This window comes from Leptidea sinapis, chromosome 21 (assembly GCF_905404315.1).
Source record: "Leptidea sinapis chromosome 21, ilLepSina1.1, whole genome shotgun sequence".
Lineage (NCBI taxonomy): Eukaryota > Metazoa > Arthropoda > Insecta > Lepidoptera > Pieridae > Leptidea > Leptidea sinapis.
In genome coordinates, this window is record NC_066285.1 from 8,195,384 (window position 1) to 8,217,470 (window position 22,087).

General features: G+C 35.1%; 1 protein-coding gene across 1 annotated transcript in view; it reads left to right on the forward strand.

Annotated features, from left to right (window-relative positions):
- LOC126970452 (uncharacterized) overlaps positions 1–22,087 on the forward strand; it is a 67,342-nt gene that overhangs the window by 16,080 nt on the left and 29,175 nt on the right. Inside the window, exons 2-3 of the mRNA XM_050816348.1 lie at positions 15,024–15,160; positions 20,499–20,769. Of these exons, the coding sequence (XP_050672305.1) occupies positions 15,047–15,160; positions 20,499–20,769 (385 nt within the window). The 5' untranslated portion in view covers positions 15,024–15,046. The remainder of the gene's footprint in view (positions 1–15,023; positions 15,161–20,498; positions 20,770–22,087) is intronic.

Genomic DNA, 22,087 nt, shown 5'->3' on the forward strand with positions numbered 1-22,087 from the left:
ACATAGCCCCACGCACATACTTACACTAATACAAGCCGATCGGTCGCCATTTTGAGATTTGCCATCGTCTTGCGTCGCAATAAAATATTTTATAAAAACACGGTCGTGCGTTGTGACAAAGTGTAAAAACAATACTATAAAAGTATTTGTGGATATAATATGAAGTTGTACACAGTGTGTTTTGTTTTCAGTTTTTTTGGTTTAGTTGAGTTAAGTTAAGATTTGAATGAGCGACATCCCAAGCCAATTACCTAAGCAAATATTTGGGTTGAGCAGGTTATCAACTTTGAAGTAGATCCTGTAGATGAAGCCACAACCTGAGAGTTGAACAAAGACATTATATTTATGAACTTTACGTCACTCGAACGTTAGGCTCAGTGGAAGAGCGCTCGAACGCACGTCTGTGTCGTTCATAAATTTTGTTTTCAAATTTAATTTGTGTAAATTTATTGAAGTAGGCGTTACATTGCGGTATCCATAATTATCCAAATGTTTTGAGTTTTCTTGAGTGTTAATTCCGCTAATATTCGGCTTCAAACAATTTGACACGTGTTTCGCCTCTACACGAGGCATCCTCAGGAGACGTTGACTCATCACTTTAAAAAAAAAATAAGAAAGTGTTTTTATTAGAATTTTAAACTTACAGGGATAAAGACAGTATAACATAGACACTACAAAATAAGTATTAGCTAATTGAAAAGATTTTTGTAAAAGTTAATAATAAAAAAAAACAACCGACTTCAAAAACACTATTCCAAAACAATACATATAATGTGCACTAAAATGTATAAAAAAATTGCGTATTTTTATACAATCTAATTAATTAATCTAATTCTAGTTACGATTATTGTTATTTTTGGAATCGGTGTTCTTCCGCCGCGACCCGCTCTCACCTCCTCACGACTCAAGCACATCTCACCTATAACTATGTATGTAGTAACAAACCTATCTTGGACGACACCGACTCCAAAAATTACCAAAATCGGTTCACCCAGTCGAAAGTTTTGAGGTAACAAACATAAAAAAATACATACCGACGAATTGAGAACCTCCTCCTTTTTTGAAGTCGGTCAAAATAGTTATTCTGTAACCTTATCGTAGAAGTTTGCAAAGTAAAAACGGAATCTTAGTTAGGTTATGCATTCCAATTTATTTGTATATATTGTATATTCCAAGTTGTTTGTATATTTATTTGAAATCGGCTACCTAAATCTAATACCGATTAATTTAGTTGATATCATTCGAGAACAAGGTTCCTGATATTATCTCGTTGTTGAAAACGACATTTGTGTCGTAGTCAGTTGGTACTTGTGACCAGCCTAGCGAAACTCTCTAAGAAAAAGTAATAGTTAAAAAAAACTAAAAAGCACGCTTTATATAAAATTCAACTAAAAAATAGAAAATAAAGTTATAATAAATAGAAAAGCGTGGGGTGCTTTTTAAGATATTATTAAAATAATAATTCTTCTACACCCCATGCTTTTTTTTACAATAAAATATATTTTTTTTTACACTATTTTCAATTTAAATTTATTTTCTATTTTTTAGTTGAATTTTATATAATGCGTGCTTTTTAGTTTTTTTTAACTATTATTTATTTTTCATTTTTTATGTCAAATTAGTGTAATGTCATCGTTCCTCGATAAATCTACAAAGTTTGAACGAAATCTAGCCGTTTAAAGTGGGTCAAAATCGCGCCCAAAGAAGTCGGTTACAAACATACAAACATACAGGTGAAGCTAATATAAAGCGTATAAAAAGCGATTCGCTCGAAATCGCGCTCTTTTTGGTGATGATTATCAAGGATGTCGCTGTTATACTAGAAAATTAGAGGTCTATCAATAAAAGACTAATATCTTTAGTCGCCCCATAAAAGAGGATGTAAATACTACGTAATAAGAGGCAGGACTGCCTGAGTAAAAATTGAAATTTAGTTTAGTATGAAACGTGCAGTGATTTGACATAAGCTTGAAATAGCAGTTATTACGTATAATCCGGCTAAGTTTGAAAGCGAACAGTTGCTTAAAAGTCGGGGACTTAGCGCTCTGTGAACGGCTGGATCACTTGGCGTTGCGTAGAGACGTCGCTTGATTGTGTCTCTTTTTTTTTTTTTTTACGTGTACGCGCTTTTTTTGAAGGTACCCATGTCGTATTGTCCCGGAAACACCGCACAAGGAAGCTCATTCCATAGCTTTGTAGTACGAGGGAGAAAGCTCCTTGAAAACCGCACTGTGGACTGTGCACTTCTACCGCATTTATCACGGGGAGTGTTCCGAAGAGCTGTTCAACCTGATTCCTGCCGCCCAATTCCACCTTCGCACGACACGCCACAAGTTAGGATATCATCCCCACCATCTGGATGTGCGGCGGTCCTCCACAGTGCGGTTTTCAAGGAGCTTTCTTCCTCGTGCTACGAAGCTGTGGAATGAGCTTCCTTGTTCCTTGTGCGGTGTTTCCGGGACGATACGACATGGGTACCTTTAAAAAAAGCGCGTACACCTTCCTTAAAGGCCGGCAACGCTCTTGTGATTCCTCTGGTGTTGCAAGAGAATGTGGGCGGCGGTGATCACTTAACACCAGGTGGACCCGTACGCTCGTTTGTCCTCCTATTCCATAAAAAAAGAAACGTAGTGGATTTTGGCTATGTCCGTGTTTTATAAGGTTATAGCCGCCATAAATGGGTCAATCCTTTTCTTCTTCTACCTCCTTCTCGTACTTGTCTAAAGCTCCGAATGTCTTCTAGAAGTTTAATATGAAAAATTCATATAGTATACATACATACACGTTCTTCACAGCAGTTCTTAACAATTCCAAAAAGAAAATATATCGTTTTTCTTGAGCTGGAGCGAATGCTTTCATCTTATATTATAATAGGCTATTATATATATAATATATATATAATAGCCTGGATCTAGATTATGATTATTTTACAGCATTAGCAATGACAGTGCAATATTATATATTTCATTAAAAAGAGCACAAAAAAAGAATACTGAGAGAGTTTCTTGCACCGCTTCACCGTCTCTCTCAGAGCGCCATTTGTTTCCGAAGTGCTAGTAGTTTCTAGTATATTAGAAATGACATCAAAAATAATTCTATAGGAATCAATTTTGAGAAAATAAATGCATTTGAATATTAAGTACATAATAAATACCTAAATGATAAACTCATTTGTCTATCGATAAATACTTACTAAGATGTCTCGACGTCTATTCGCTAAATACTCAAGGTTGTCACAAAAACTTTCCATAGGATGTTGATGCAAAGACATTTATAGAACAGTTGTTTTTTTGTTATTGTACAAACACATTACACAAAGTGTTATTGATTTCGTGTACGTGTCATGTTTACAGCTTAAACACGTCAATATCTGATTTGGTACGGCCGAACCATCGGACTCGATGTGACAGCGCACCATATTTGATTGTATGTCGAATGTCCACGGCATTAAATCATTGTTATTATCGTACGGAACGGACTGAGTACGACGCCGGACCAATTGGTGCGAGACGCGTACCGAACCGTCCGATGGTCCAGCCGCACAAATCCGACCGATGTGCTTAGCCTATTACCAAAGAATATGTAATAGTACAATTACAGAAGTCTTACTCCGCAAAATCAATCAAAGAAATATGGACTCTTGCGGCCAAACAATAAGATGTAATTTAAATCGCACAACGCTATTAACCTACATTTTATTCACCTAGATGTTGCCTCTCTTTCTCTCGCGTGACTCTTACCTCTTCTGATGACATTAGGGTTTTCTTCTTTACCTAAAACTGTACCTACCTAGTATAAGGTCAGCTGATAGTAATATATGCGTTGGAAGACCACGACATAGTCAAACCTACTTGGTATAGAAAATGAATGGGTAGCTATCATTAATGGTAATTTCATTATAATAATAATCACTTTAAATTACATTGTTTCAGCGTCCTTAGGAAGTCTAAAAAAATAATTTTGGATCAATAACCAATGATGCTCTGATTTTTATGTTTCTCCATTTTTTTTAAATCGGTCGGATCGGTAAAGTAGTAGGTGACGAACAAAGCTCGCGTGTGCATCGCTGCTCGCTCGCTCGTGAGTCCCTACTGGATAGCCTCTCTGTAGAGGCCACCACGCGTACTTATGATTCATACACGGGAGTGAGACAGGCTTGCTTTTACATACGAGAACCTGGCACTAGTTGGCATATTTCATACCCCAGCGTGGCTCCGTCTAACCGCGTAGTTGACTCATGAAAAATAATTGCTACACTGTGCTATCACCGCGAAATATTTTTTGTATTCGATGACTATATTAACATAAATTAATGCAAATTAAGTCGCTAAACCGCCTCATTGATATCGCGATCTTCATTGCGAATAAATATATGGATAATATGATAATTTCTTCGATAAAAATTCAGAATAACAATTGTATACTAATTATAAGTAGATAAAAAACCCCTTTTTTCAGTTAAGGCATCGCTATGAATATAGATTGAGTCGAGGTAGTAAGTATTTTGTTAGACAAAGGTTGTTTGGCAACAGGATCCTAGAAAATTTATTGAATTAGGCGTTACTTTGCGGAAATCCATAATTATACAAATGATTCAGGTTTTCTTTAGTGTTAATTCCGCCAATATTTGTTTTTAAAAACAATTCGACATGTCTTTCGCCTCTACACGAGGCATCCTCAGGACGTGTTGTCTCGCCGAAATCTGGCACGACTAGAGTTAAAAACAAATATTGGCGGAATTAACACTAAAGAAAACCTAAATCATTTGTATAACAGGATCCTAGTAAATGTCTAGTTTCGCAATTCAGAAGAATTGTCATGAAATATTTGCGTAGTAGTTCATACAAAACAATTCTTTTTAAATGATACGGCAGCTTGGAAATGGAGCTATGACTGCCAGGCTATTTAAGAATAATTGTTATTGACTATAACGCAATTACTTTTTTAAAACGAGTCGAGTTACTCGCGCCCGTTGAACTCGGAATCGTGGCTTTTCGAATGGGTGGTGTCTTTCATTAAGTTATTAAAAAATCCTAATTGAATTGAAAAAATTGGTAGTTGTAGAGACTGCCGATAGGAGTAAAAATTTATAAATAAATTTGAAATTTCATAGTGCTTAAAAACAATCAAATTACTAATTTCAAATTATTTTTAACACACACTCACGCCTAGTTCCCGTCGGGGTAGGCAGAGACAATAGAATGCCATTTGCTTCTATCCTTACAAACCTCATGCGCTTCATTTATTTTTAAATGTTATTTAATATATAAATCAAACAATTACACCATTTCAACAATGCACAGTTTTAGCACATTGAACTTTTCACTAAATCAATATCGCTTATAAGATGTACCTACACAAGACTAATGTTGCACAATACGTCAGCTGCATAGCTACAGATATACTGCTTTAAGCATTTCGGTGCCGCGAACTTACGACATGTCTGATTTTTTTGATATTATTTATATATATTTTTAATTATTTATTCGCGTGCACCAGCTATGAGCAAAAAGTGTCCTACGCGGCTTAGTTTTCACTTAAAAAATATTTTAATTTTGTATTATGTACTTACATAGTTAAGGAAAACATTTTATTTAGTACAGACAGTAGAAAATCATTCGCAGATTGCTCAAGTACTACAGATCGATATCTTATTGGGTCAAGAACGAGTGGATCAAGCTCATCAAGGGCTCTGTATATTATATTTAGAGAAGTTTATTTATACTGATCACACTCTGATCAAGTTTACTGCGTAAGGGCGAGGACACAACACTGCAATATGACGTCAACTCGCAACGTTGACATTTGCGATGCTGGAGGTCTTTTACCAAAGTCGAAACCCGAAGTTTCGGTCCAAAACTTCGCATTAAATCCTATTACGAAAATTTTTCGGATCCGAATAGTGCGGACGGATTTCGTTTCGGAACTGTAGACATAACCATCGCAAGTGAAGCTGTAGTTACGATCATACTAATGTCAAACAACCACTGACAGGCTGTTTCATATGTTTGACAGCAAATTTTTTGTGCCTATTTGAAGCGCCACTTGCGAGCGTCTAGAGAACTAATTTTGACGTATAATACAAATGGCTGCGAAAGAGAGTACAGTACTCTGAAGTATATTTGCATTTTGAATTAATTTAGTTCGTTTTTCGTGTTATTTACACTGCAAGAATCAACGTAACAAAGAACACAATTTTTTTTTGTAAATAGTTTCCCACCATCTATCGATGTTTGCTGAGGTTGTCATCACTAGTTTTAGTACCGCAGACTCTCGCTACATGGCCAACAGCGCCAAAATGGCGAATGTCAAACAGGCACAAAAGCATTTTGACAGCTGCCAGTTCAGTGGTATATAGTAGAGGTCAGTGCACACAAAGATGTAGATACATTAAATAATAAATTGAATTACTAACATGAAACCTAATTAAGTGAATTTGGGAATATGCTAAACGAAAGACAAAATGTTAAAGGCCGGTAACGCTCCTGTGCCTCTGGTGTTTTAAGAGATTGTGGGCGGCGTTGATCACTTAACAACAGGTGACCCGTACGCTCTTTTTGTCCTCCTATTCCATAAAAAAAGTGTTAAATCGCGAAATTCGTATCGATCTTCTTATCCGAAACACTGTCGTAATAGGAAAATGTACGATCCGTCAACAGATACTTCGTATTTAAATTTTTCTCGGGCTCCTGTTTTTAATTTTTTCAAAATCTGTGTGTTCAAAGTCTTAGATACTAAACATCTATTCGTAAGAGGGTTCTGAAAGTACGGTCACCAACGTGTCCAATTTCGGTTCATGGTCAATTTCGTGGGTCGTCGTGTTTCTGCATGAATATCTCAAATTATTACTAAGAATGCATGTATATTTTAGTTTTGTTTTAGAAAGAACATATAAAGTTGATTATAAAACGGAAAATACTAATAAATAAAACCAATTGTTTTCTCTGATAATACTCTTTCTAAAATAATCAAATTTTTGTCGAAAGAAAGGTCCTACACACAATTTAAAAATTTTATGCCATTTGGCGTCTCACGATAAAACTTTAACAAGAGAGTGTAATCGAAGAGTTTAGCCAAGTCATAGCTTATCTGTCTACCACTAGAAGCGTGTTATAGGCTACGGTTTGGCTCTAACCAAGGGACAATAAATCCATCCATTTCCCTAGTTTTCTAAATACATAATTTCAGTCCGCTTTTCACAAACTTCATTTCTTTCGTGTAAAGCTTACGTGAGTAACAATCAGATAAATGACTTTTAAACGTATTTAAACCTTTTTTTTTTTATAAAAATTTGAATGTGGTTCGAGAATTAATGCGAGTTTTATCGAGTCTAATAACTGACGTTATTGGGAAGACCACCGCTGTGTCGTGGTAAATGATTCTTTCCTTTTACAGATTTCAATGTCAATAGTTATGTATTTTGATGACTTGTATTTGTGGCACTTGCCAAGGCCAGAATAATTATTTTAAGGGACCTTTATATTTTAAAATTGTATGTGCAAACCACTTAACGCACAGCTATCACCGTAATATATACATACTTAACAGTTAAAGCGGCTAATCAAACAAGTGTTGACCCAGTGACGTTGAAGCACGCGATCGCCGCGGCCGGTACTGACTCAGTCGACTTTTGTATGAGCACTGAGCACGTGGTGGCAACGTGATTCCCCGCGCCGCCGCTCGTGTCTGCCATCTGTAATGTAATGTTAGGGTGGTAGCTCACTGACCGCTTCCGCACTAGAATAAATCAAATCAAGAGCCAAACAACAAGGCTCACCATATTTATATTATGTGGCTTTTATCAACAGTGCGGTCGTCATGAAACTAGTCTTTTTTATGACAATAAGGGACGAGGCGAGCACGATGTTCAGCTGATGGTAATTGATACGTCCTGCCCAGTTCAATGCAGTGCTGCTCAAGATAATGTTGATAATCCCAAACATTCTGAGCGGCACTACAACTGCGCTCGTCACCTTAAGACATAAGACGTTAAGTCTCATTTGCCCAGTAATTTCACTAGCTACGGCGCCCTTCAGACCGAAACACAGTAATGCTTACACATCACTGATTCACGGCAGAATAAGGCGCCGTTGTGTTACCCATAATTTAGCTTTGTATGCTTTGTTCAACTCTCAGGTTGTGGTTTCATCTACAGGATCTACTTACAGTTGATAACCTGCTCAACCCCAATATTTGCATATTAGGAAATTGACTTGAGATGTCGCTCTTGTAATCTAAACAATTTGTTATGTTTTTAAAGCGATAACCCTCACTTCTAGGATTAATACACAAATAATATATAATTTCTAGTATTTTACTATATTATGTTAGTATAGAATATATTGTAAAAATATCCGACATCTGGCTAGATCAGCCACTTAATTCGAGGACTAACACTTTCATTGAATGGCGGTAAATGACGTCATATAATTGAGGCTATTGTATTTTCCTCAATTAACGCAATAATAAAACACTTTTCATTTAATCGCGTTATTCATAATATAAAAATAATAATATAAAAAGGCATAAAAGGCATTTATTTTCTCAAAATCGATTCCTTTAGAATTCTTTTTGATGTCATTTCTAATATACTAGATATTATACTATACTAATATATTAACAGAATTATAATTCAAACAAAATTAATTTCATATTATTTATCCAAATGTTATCCAAACTGCCAGAGTTTGGCGAGTCCACATCTCCTGAGGATTGTGTAGAGGCAAAACACGTGTCGCATTGTTTAAAAGAAAAATATTGGCAGTTTAACATTAAAGAAAACTGAAAACATTTGGATAATTATGGATTTTCGCAAAATAACCCCTACTTCAATAAATTTTCACACTATTTGCTTACTATCCCATAAAAGTTTTTTACACAAATAATTGAGAATCTAGATGGCAATTCTTAGGATCTGATTTATAGCTGTATTGTTTTAGTGTGCTACGACCCTTATTCATAACGAAACAGCAAGTCGGCATATCAAAACATGTTTCGTTGATAAAGCGATACGCGAAACCTATGCCAGTGGTCCTTGTTTTTATGACTATAAGTATCGGATTGTGTCTCAATATACTAAGTAGTAGCTTAGCCAGATAAAACAAAGTTAGCGTGGGTTTTTATCAATCATTATATGGGATTATGGTGTAATATCAAAAGAGACAATAATTGGTTACCGGCGTGAGATAATTTTTGTCGGCAGATCAACTTAATTCCAGATTGCAGAACTTATTAACGGTTTTGGACTTACCAAGTATATATTTTTGTTTATTTATTAGATACTTACATTATTTTACAGTTTGTTTGGTTTGATACAGTAGATACTGTACTCAATAATTCATGTTGTTTTAAGTTGGTACTTAAAACAACATGAATTATTGAGTATTTGATGTGGTGGTCCACATGGTTGCTTCTAGCCACAATAGATTCTTTATGACCAAAATGTATTGACTGACAAAACTTCTGGGATAGAGGAGGATAAAAAGGAAGAACAAAAAAAGAAGAAAAATATCAGAGTTTCTTTTTATTGAAGTTCGAGTATTTTTGTTGCAACACTACAAAATATTGTAGTTAGAATAATTTGTAAAACAATTAAGCTGTTGATGTATATACAAGAGTGGCAATCAGTTTCTTACCACTTATTCTAATGAAAAGAATGTTTGGAGAGTTTCTTGCGCCGCTTTTTCTCTCTCAGAGCGTCATTTGTTTCCGAAGCGGTAGTAGTGTCTAGTATATTAGAAATGTCATCAAAAATAATTCTAAAGGAATCAATTTTGAGAAAATAAATGCCTTTTATCCCTTTAATTGAAGTGTGACCGTTTTTTTCCGAAGTGGTAACATAGATGGTGTTGTTTATAAGTAAAGACCGCACCTTATATTATGCACCAGAGAAAAGCGCAAAAGTAATAACAGCTAGCCATTTATTTCAAAATACCTCAACATTCAGAGGCATCACAGGAGTGTTGCCAGCTTTTAGGAAACCGCACGCGGTTTTCTGAAGGTACTTATGTCGCATCGTCCTAGATACATGCAAGGAAGCTCATTCATAGGTCGGTTGTAAATCGCAAATGACTAATATTTTTATTTTTCCACAGACTACCTACTACATAAAAGTAACTATGTAATATTGTTGACATAAATTGTAAAATTATCTATTTTTGTTAAAATGTCACTTATTTCTTTCATTATTGCCTGATACCCTTAAACTATGGAGGGTAGAAGTTAGGAGTATCGTCTCTTAAGGGCGAAAGGTTGAAAGTGTCCAGCTAATGTTGTAAATAACAGTTCAAAAAGCTTCCATAATGGCGCTAGTGTAGGCACAGGGTATGGTATAAAGTATGGTGCATTCAGGGGCGTGCATTGGTTTTCTAGCAAGGTAGGCACTGAAGATCTATCTAGTAGTAGTTGTACTTTACTCCGACAGTACGACATAAGTTGTATGAAACGCTGCTTGCTTGGTATATGCTGTAGACTGTCTACCGTCGTAGGTAGTAAATTAACTTTAACACTAGTGCTATAGGTTCATAACGGGGTAGGTACTTCCTAATTGCCTATATGATATGCACGCCCCTGGGTGAATGTAGCAATTGCAAACGAATTGAACTATGCTGAATTAAAAAAAAATATATTATTGTCGACTAAAGTAGTTAATTATTAAAAATTTCAACAACTTACGTTGTACAAAATAATGTAGTAAATACAACCTTAACGACTTATTATAGGGGAACTTGTAACTAGAATTATTAGTATTATTTTAAATTTGGCGCTTGTTCTAATATTTTCCCTGATGCTACTGTAGCGCCACCCTAATTTAATACATTTTTGACGGACACTTTTTCATATACACAGATGGTTCTCCTTGCCTCCATATCTTGAATTCATCTTTCACCATAGACTAAGTATAGTAACTAGAGATCGGTTTGGCGTGGCCAACATGAGACAGATAATATCCTTTATATATATATATATATACACATATATATATATAGGTACATAATATAACACAAGTGTTCTTTCACTATCACTTTTACATCATAAAACACAACATCGCACCATATTTCCTTCGATTCTACTTAAAATTGTCACTGATGTTGAATAAATAGTCGATATTTCACACGTATCACAACAATAAAAACTATTTTATAGACGCAAATAAAAGTAAACCAAATATCTGTGCAGCGCTGTCAGGTTTGTTTAGCACACCGGGTGTGCTGACCTTGAAAAAACCGGCACGCATGACGAAACAAAAAATCTAATCACTCTATTTTATTTCTTTACATAAGACTCGCATTAAATTTTCTTTTTCTCGTGTGAGTGAGACGGAAGCTATCAATTAGTCTAGTTACTATACTTGGTCTATGTTTTTCATTGAATTAATAATCTATTCACTCGTATAGTTTTGACAATATTTACATAACATTGACGTCATTAACGTAATCGTATCGAGTACTCGATAGCTGTCAGTGCGTACTTCGTGCTAGATGGTATCGTCAAGATCCGCTATCGTATCGTCCACTCGAAACCTATGATACCATTCCGATAATTTTTCGTGATTTTCTGAAAGTATTGTCAAAATTATCATAATTTTTCATCTCATCAATTTTCAACCATTATTATATAGCAATTTACACTATAATCATATTTTAGTAAAACTTTGTGTAAATACTACTACAAGAAATAAGAAAGACACTGGGATCACAATATATCAACAGTATTTTGTATTTTATTAATTTCAATGTAAAATAACACGAAGCGTTTGTTACAAAATTTGAAAGATGCCATTGAGTGTCAAGATGCCACGCCCTCAAGCATCTAATAGTTGCCGTAATAAAAAACCTATATATTGTTCTCGCGCAGCGGAGACCAAACCCCTACTTTAAGGTACCTACACATAGAGCGTTCATTGGAAAATTATTCTTGCTAATAATTCTTTTGTTGTTTTGCCTGCTTAATCTACTTTAATATCTTTAAGGCGACACTAAATGCCGGCGACCTTGAGCGATATGAGTTCACGGCTCCTATATAACAAAGCCAATATTTTCAAAATTCTTGCGTCGGTAATTTAACATTTTAACAGACGCAAACAGTTTAATTGCTTACAATCCTCACTATTGATTACTAATCTTAATAAATGTAGCAACACAAAAAAGTAAAAGCTACAAGAAAAACTTTTATGAGAGCAGTATACTAAACAAATGTATCATGCCGAGAAAAAACTTGTTTAACTGCAAACAAAACTGGTAATTCATAATAGCTCTGGAGTGTTAAGTATATAAGTTATTAAGGGTATGTGTAACAGAATAAAGTAGTGTTCATAGCTCCAAATGCAATATTTTCACCACCAAACTTGTCTAAAAACACCTTGTTTGCGTGTTTTCTGTTTACTCTTCGCCTTAAGTCCTACGCATCCTCAAAGTTCCCAACGTGCTTAAAGAAATTGTCTCTTTAATAATGCTTCTTTTACAAGTTGCTTAACACATCTGATATCTTGTGCAATGGTACGTAACCCTTCGTTTATGAGTCAGAGTCGATCTTAACCGGTTTTTTCGTTATGATTTAACTGCACGACTCATTTTAACTTTTAAACCCATTGTGGCCTAGGATTGCGTATAACTTAACAATAACAATTATTGTTAAGCACGGGAACAACCGCTACGGCGCCGCGGCGGCAGTTCGCGACCGAACTTGATTATTAAACAAGAAGCCGTACACAGAAAACAATTATGTCATCCAGTTAGACAAAATTTTTCATATAAATGTTCATAAATTGAAAACTACTGGGCCAAACTATGTAAAATTTTTATGGCACTAAATGGCATCTATTTTGCATCGAACAAAAGAATAACGTAAAGCGGATCATAAATCTCAGAGTAATTGGTGTACATACATAAAAAAAATACGATTGAATTTATAACCTCCTCCTTTTTGAAGTCGGTTAAAAATTAAACAACCTTCCTTAAAAGCTGGCAACGCTCCTGTGATTCAAATTCAAATATTTTTATTCAAAATAGGATGTGACATCACTTATTGAAAGTAAAAACTACCACCCATTCCAAAAGCATGCCTCAGACCTGAGAAGAACGGTCGCAACAAACTCAGCTTTTTTTCCTCTAGTGTTGCAAGAGAATGTGGGCGGCGGTGATCACATACGGCGTAGGTGACCGTAAGCTCGTTTGTGCTCCTTTTCAATAAAAAAAATGCGGAACTATTAAAAATACCCAAATGCCCTTACCAGGGTAGTAACAGTTGCCAGTTACCACAGTTGCCTTGTGGCAACAGTTCTTAGAGTGTTTCGGTTTTCACACACCTTTAAGTGACTCCCCATCTCGTTTGTCACCAACAAAAAAAACAAATATAATATTTCCTTGTGATGAAAGTGCAATAAAATAAGCATTAAGGAATTCATCACCTTCTCCCTAGATGACTCCGTACACAAAAAGAAGTATGATTCACTGCTCCTCTTTGTTTTGGAGAAACAAAGGTATTGTTATGGCATCGATTGGTGTTGTCCGTCTGTAAGTCAAGAGAATTTTTCTTAGGAGCGAAAACGTATCACGCAAAGGTTTCAAGTTCGAAAAAGATAGAATTATTAGGCTTAAAGTTGTAAAAAAATAAAAGGGTTGACCGGAAAAGCCATCCCTGCAACTTCCCGCTAATCCCATACCTAAACGCATCAAATTGCTTACGCTAAAAATTCTACTTACATACATACAGACGTACGGATACCACCGCGGGAAGAGTCAGGGAAGCTTCCTAGGACCTTATAACTCGGTGTTTTCGAAAAACGGTGTAAAACCAATGACTTTCCGAATTTTTGAAAATTTTCAATTTTCTTAGCGGAAAGTTAAAAATCAAGTTTTGTTAATCAATGCAAAAAATACCATACTATTTATGTCCTAATTAGTCAAAGTGTATTTCAAAAAGTATCTATTATGTTTTATCTCCTTTACAAAACAAGGGCATTGTGCGATTTCTATATAATATATTCGAAATAAATAGCTTAGATAATTTATACGTCTAGATAGAACCTATTTCTGCATGACAACTGATGGAAACAGGCCAGGTATTACTTTAGTGTGTGTGACAAGCTACGTCGTACACTCGCGATTTGTATGTCACTTTGTGATATTGCACATGAATTGCTCAAAATAGAGGTTTACTTTGAAAACAATTGAGATTGACAGCAATCTCAATTGTTTTCAAAGTCAATTCATATTCACAAGTAAAGTTGTTACAAATTTAAGAGCAGCCACATGTTTCGACTTGACAGACTTTAAAATATTTTTGTGGTTTCGCTTCACAATATTATAGACCTAACACAATCAATAATTACTGCTACATTTAATTTCAATAACGCTAAGTCTACTAAAAGACCCTACAATACACAATTACACCAATTAATGAAATGCTAAGAGAAAAAGTAGAAAAATAATCACAAGAAAATATAAAATTATTGGTGCCAGTTACCACTTCGTTTGATAATATTCGTTTATTGAGTAAAAACAGTATTTTTTAATAGTGTTAATAATTTAAATTTAAATCTATTTAACACTGTCTCCTCTCTTATTTCGTTTGGTAATTTATTAAATACTAGCTGACCCGGCAAACGTTGTTTTGCCATATAAATTATATTAAGTGTTCGACCGTTTATTCTCAGACTTACTATTTAAAGCCGACAACCACGACCACGAAAGTCCTTTAATGTTTCGGGTTAATATAATATAGCAACAATATTTTTATTAATTATAGCCTATGTGTTATTCTGGTGTGTAAACTATATTGTTGTAATGTTTCATCAAAATCTATTCAGTAGTTTTTGCGTTAAAGAAGTTCAAACATACATCCAGACATACAAACTTTCACATTTATAATATTAGTAGGATTTTGACACACAGCGTGACAGTTTTTTTTTGGTACAAAGTGGTTCTAATGTGAATACTCGATGTCTAGTAGGATCACGTGATGGAAACAAAGTACAGTCGCCCAGCCGAGTGACTAAATTAATTATTTCCATGTATTTTCAGGCACGTAGGTGACAGTGGGAATAATGACGGTGGAGAAAAGTAAAGGATTTGAGAAGAATGTGCAGCCGGCGACGAGAAAGGTGGCTCCTGATGGGGGATGGGCTTGGATGGTCTGTCTGGGAGTAAGCTTAGTTAATGTGAGTAAGTCTACAAGCCATCGTTCAAATTTATACTAGAGTTACCAGTGGGAGGCTACTTCGCACAGGATGTCGGCTAGATTATGGGTACCACAACGGCGCCTATTACTGCCGTGTAGCAGTAACGTGTAAACTTTACCGTGTTTCGGTCTGAAGGGCGCCGTAGCTAGTGAAACTACTGGGCAAATGAGACTTAACATCTTATGTCTCAATGAGACGACCGCAATTGTAGTGCCGCTCAGAATGTTGGGTTCTTCGAGAATTCTGATCGGCACTGTATTTTAATGGGCAGCGCGTATCAATTACCATCAGATGAGATAAATTACCGTCCTGCTCGTTTCGTCCCGTATTTTCATAAAATAAAAAGAGTACTAGATTTAAATGGAGCACAAATAAATTGCGTCAAAAATGCTTTCCTATCTAAAACCCTTCCACTAAACTACTCGGGAATGTGTTTAAAGTATTTTATCTACAAATCCTTTAACTTTAAATCCTCTATTAAAGATTCTGAAACAGTTAGCTTATTGCCAACATTAAAACACCCAATGTTCCAATAACCATTACATCATCCAAAGGAGTGTTGTAATGTTGTACTGAATTTTATAACAACACTCCTATGTTTTTTTTTCGATCCCTGCATACGCAAAGAGTTTCAACAGACAGCCACATTCTTATTGCTCGATGCGTGGTATCTGTATGAATTTCAAAAAAAGAACATATTCGTTTACGCGTGCTCCACACTCCCAGAACGTCGCGCGCCGTAAAAAAAAGTAGTTTATTCGAATCCCCGACATTTTTCTTCGATATTTTTATTGTTTTGTGTACAAAAAATTAGAGATTCATTTTAAACGCTGAAAAAGAACATTATATTCAAGTGAATTTTAATTATTGCACTATACAAAATGTAAATTACTACTAAAATAAATAATTGTTTCATTAATACTTAGTTTAGTTGTATGTAATCAGTAATGAATGATATTAGGTTACTACTAGGACTGGTGTTTTAATGTTAGCAGTAAGCTAACTGTTTCAGAATCTTTCAGAGGATTCATATTCTGGGTGTAGATAAAGTCTTGTATGCAACTGTTGATAGTTAGGTATTAAAACCCTAATGTGATACTATTATCACCACAACCAAACCACATTCGTGTTTTAATACCCCTTTTTACACAACAGTTGCATAAATAACTATAAATAAAGTCAACTTTATAAACACACATATACACACTTGCAAATAAGAACTCTTTTTTTTATTATTATAAAAAAGATATCAAAATCAAATCAATTCAAATCAAAATCATTTTATTCAAGTAGGTCACGAAAATGACACTTATGAATGTCAAAAGAAATAAAATATTTTTCTTATTGAATCTACCGCTACTTCGTAAAGGGTTGAGCTAATGAGAAGAAGTAGCAAGAAACTCATTGTCACTCTTTTATATCAAGATTTACAGATCATTTCAATTACAATATAATATGTAAAATGTAAAATGATGCAACAAATACACTTAAACGTCAAATAGTCAATGTCTTACACGAGTTAGTCAAAATAATAAATGTAAATTAATACAAAAGTTATTGAGTACAGTAGCTGCATCATCCACATACACCATAAATCAATAAAGGTATTCTGTGAGCATTCTATAAGCGATTATAAATAAATAAACATGTATATATCCATACATATATATGTATACACAATAACTTTAAAGAATCTGAAACCGAGTCCCCGGCAACAGGATCATCCCGCCACCACAAGCAGCGCCCGTTCACGAGCATGACGCATGAGCCAGCCATCGCCTCCCTCAACCATATTTTAGGGAAGGGGACGACCCGTCCCATGTCGCCGCCACAAGCAGTGACATTTAAGCGAGCATGACGAAACCTGTTACGAGAACTCAACAAACAACAATAAAATAATCCTGATACATCCATATAATCCTACATATCATGCAATACTCACCAAATACCTCTACTTACAATTTGACAATTCTGCGTAAACTTGTAATTAATATTATATTTTTACTAACAGTAATCAAAAGCTCAATCCTTTAGGGTATTTTTGTAATGTTTTGTATGGAAATTAAGAATTTATTTATTTAAATTAAATTTAACAATAAGTATATCGTTTTATACTTAGATTATATTAATGTGATGTCATAGTCTTGCATAATAATAGTCATCAAATGAATATGCCGTTATTTTGCATAATTAAGCACCTATTCAAATGCTATGGGTATCCTTGGGTGATAATTTCGCTAAGATTAGTCTTTAATCAATTCGATTTCATAACATTCGGATAATACTATTTTTTTAATGAAAATAAGGTATGAGACGAGCAGGACGTGCTGTGCCGCTCAAGGTTATTGAAAAACAAAAAAAATCTGAGCGGCACTACAACTGCGCTTGTCACCTTGAGACATAAGATGTTCAGTCTCATTTGCCCAGTAATTTCACTAGCCACGGCGCCCTTCAGACCGTAACACAGTAATGTTTACAAATGACTGCTTCACGGCACAATCTAGCCGGCATCCGGTACAAAAGAGCAACCCACTGGTGTCTGTACGTGTATAAATTGTTTTTTTTTTTTTGTTTTTTTTTTTTTTAATTTTTCAAATGACAACAAAATACTGCATCGTCAGTATCGTAACTCAAAGCACATCATGACTGATTATTATTAAATACTAGTTGACCCGGCAGACTTTATACTACCTTAATCGATAAATAAAAGACCTAAACTTTTGTATAAAATAAACTTAAAACAAACAAAAGGTCTCCTTTTTTTAAGTGTTACCCGTGTTTTAAGTTTATTTATTTATTTTAAACTATTATTTTTATTTGATTTCTGAACGACCGGCGACACGTCAAAGGAAAATCAAAATTGTTGTTTTTATTTAAAACCGAGGATTTTCATGTTTATTCAAAACTTTATACCTTCCCTGGACTTCCACAAATAATTCTATACCAAAATTAGCCAAATCGGTCCTGCCGTTCTCGAGTTTTACCGAGACTAACGAACAGCAATTCATTTTTATATATATAGATAATTTTTTAATTCGATTTATAACATTTTTACATCTATGTCTCTAGAGTACTTCTACACTTTAACATCCCCTTATTCATAATGGTCCGTTAACATAAAATAGCTGCTACAGAGTGTTATTTTTCATTCTGACTTAGGTCAATAGAAGAAGACAGAGTGAGAATTAGCAATGCTTTAAGTTAGCAGACTATTATGAATAAGGAGGTAAATCATTACTTTAATCTTAATATATATAAATCCAGTGTCCTGATGTTTGTTTCTAGTAAACTCCTAAACTCATGAACGGATTTTAATGGAGATTACTTCATGGGGCGCAGTTTAGTCCAACTTGAGAGATAGGATAGTTTTTATTTTGATTTGGGACTCATAATTATTTTTATTTTCAATATTTGATTTGTATGGACATATTTTCTATGAGAGAATTTATTGACGCACGGTTTAACAGTTCAGCTGTGAAACAATTTCACTATAACAACAGGGAGCATATTTTACGAAATATTTCTTGATGTTATGAAATATTGACAAATTTATAAGAAGCTGTATTTTATTTATAACTAGCTGACCCGACAGACGTTGTTCTGTATATAATAAAATAAATAATGTTTTATATGAATTTGTCAATAATATATCATAACATCAAGAATTACTTCGTAAAATATGCACCCTGCTGTCGTAATGAAATTGTTTCACAGCAGAACTGTCAAACCGTGCGTCAATAAATTCGCTCATAGAAATTATGTACGGACACATCAAAGGAAAAACAAATTTTTTGTTTTTATTTAATTTAGCAGCATTTTCCTATTTATTTACCTTTTAAACCTTCTCTGGACTTCCACAAATAATTCAAGACCTAAATTTTCCAAATCGGTCCAGCGGTTCTCGAGTTTTAGCGAGACTAACGAACAGCAATTCATTTTTATATATATAGACTAGTGGACCCAACAGACGTTGTCCTGTACACACGTCTTAAATTAATAAGGAGTTCTTATTTATATGGACGGAGAGAATTATATTATATGGACGGAATTGAGACTCTAAACCAATCTCAAATTCACTGAAACAAACAAAAAAATCATCAAAATCGGTCCAGCCGTTTAGGAGGTAGTTTAATTGTGAATCTAAACCATTCTCGAATCCACCTGAAGACACACACCAATCTCAAATTCACTGGAACACACAAAAATATCATCAAAATCGGTCCAGCCGTTTAGGAGGTAGTTCAATTGTGAATCTAAACCATCCTCGAATCCCCTTGAACTCATACAAAAAAATTCATCCAAATCGGTCCAGCCGTCTAGGAGGAGTTCAGTGACACACGCACACAAGAAATATATATATAAAGATGCACAGATTCCTAAAATGTAAAATAATATTTAAAGTAGGCCACAAAAACAAGATAGGCATCAAAAAGATAAGAAGGTAATAAATACTGCAGGATGATAAAGATAAGTCATGTTATCTTGAAATTGTTCAGCAACTTTCTTATTGTTCTTAATCAATAGATCAATTTAAAAGTATATAGTATTACTCATGCGGGAAATTAGTATCTTGGCGCTCGCTGTTGCGGTTGAAAAAGAGCCGTTAAAGTTAATTAAGTTAATTTAAGTTAGTTTGCGTGTGAGAAGTAAACTTTTCGCACTCAAATTTTTAAATGGGCAAACGTTACTGTCCTTTTCTTGTCCAGCCTTACTGTATGATTTACCGATTTGACTAATAAAAATACAGTAGGATGAAAACCATTGGTAAAGGACGAGAATATAATAAAAATTAAGGGAAAAATAAAATACGGGCGATCTGAGGTCGGGAAGTGGAAAAGGGGGAGTGTTTTAGGGTAAAAAACGGTTTATCTCGATTTCCGGCAAAACTACAAGTCTTATGGCAAAAAGTTAATTGGCAAAGTTGTAGGTAATAAAGAGATCTACAACTTTTGTAATTACACTTTTTTCACATAACCTCAAAATTTATGTCCCTTAATTTTTGTTATATTCTCGTCCTTTACGAATGGGTTTCATCCTACTATTATTTTGTTTCACTTTTTATCATTTTCAAAGGCTTCGGCACTGGTCTATAAAGCCAGAGAGTAAATCATAAAATTCGTAGCACGAATGTTTTATCAAATTAAATTCATTCCACTGCCACCATATAAGTTTCAAAATCATACAGATATCCACACAAATTAAAATGTAACCTTTCGGAGTGTTCCATTTTCTAACATCGTAATTACTAGCCCACGTAGTTTTGCCACTGGGTATAAATATGGTTGCTTTAAGATCAGATGTTTTTATTTTGTTTCAGTTTTCCACACGATCTCTCGAGCCGTCATTCGGTTTGCTATTCAAAGATCTCTTGGATGACCTTGGTGTCCACACAACTGGGGCCTCAATAATCGCCAGCACGTTAGATTCTGTCGTCAACTTCTCCGGTTTCTTCGTGGGGCCCGTTATTAAGACATTCTCGTACAGAAAAGTGTGTTTCGTCGGATCAGTGATATGTGCTCTAGGATTACTTCTAACTGCCCCGGCGAACAGTATGGCGCATATATTGGCCACGTACAGTATAATGGGAGGTAAGTGGTATGTTGTTCCGTAGTATGTAAGATATAGAATGAGTCTGTAAAAGGCAGACTACAAAGCTGTGGAATGAGCTTCCTTGTGCGGTGTTTCCGGGACGATACGACATGGGTACCTTGAAAAAAAGTGCGTACACCCTCCTTAAAGACCGGTAACGCTAATGTGATTCGTCTGGTGTTGCAGGAGAATGTGGGCGGCGGTGCTCACTCAACACCAGGTGACACGTACGCTCGATTGTCCTCCTATTCCATAAAAAAAAGAAATTACACCTTTGACTTTGAAAATTATTTGCACAAAAAATACATAACGATACAATTTGCATAAAACGGTTACGGTAGCACAATTAGACGACCTTATCGCTATTCAGCGATCTCTTCCAGGTAACCTAAAGCTGTTGGAGATTACGTACGAAGGTACTGTTTCTATGGGAAATTTATTTGTTAAGCGACCCTTTATCAAAATGCGCAACTGCCATGCAGCTCAGGAATTTTGGGTTTTTGAAGAATTCTGCGCAACATTGCATTGTTATGACAAGGGCTTAGTAACCTTCTTGCTTGTATCATTCATCATCCTCGCCAAAAATAAATAAATATTGTAGAATCCCTTCCAATTCACAAGCTCTTGAATTCTTTAAAAAGTATTTTATTTACGTAATAGACGCGTTTGTGTATGTTATGGTGCGTGCAGACTGGTGAAACGTAACATTAAATGTTTCAAATGTATCATGCAATGAAAGAATTCGCTGTACACATTGATGCAATGTATCATGAAAGGTAAACACACTTTGTAACTGTTTATCATACTTAAGACGTCTTATGCACGCAAAATAAGCATTTCACGCGTGAGCTACGAGCATTACGAGCCGCGCGCGGAGCGACACGTGATTTGTCGGTTTTTTGAACGGAACACAAGGGGGCGCATCCGCAACTGAACGGCTTCGTAGTGAATTTTTTTTATAACAATTGGGGACGAGATGAGCCGGACGTTCAACTGGTGGCAATTGATACTACAAATTGTTGTTAAAATTACTGCTTCACGGCAAAAATAGGCGCCGTTGTGGTACGAGCGCACTGGTATGAGCGCGCTATGGTATCCACGGTTGCAGAGAACATGCAATGAAAGGTAGAATTCAAATTCAAATATTTTTATATGGGCGCAAGAAACTCAGCGGGCTTTTTTTTAATATAAAATATGGATTACAATGTAATATCGTACAATAAACATTTATAATTAAAGAGCCTGAGGGTGTTCGCTTTATTCCCAGTCCGTGGTGTCATTAAGAAAATCGTTTATGCTATAATAACGTTTTTTAAC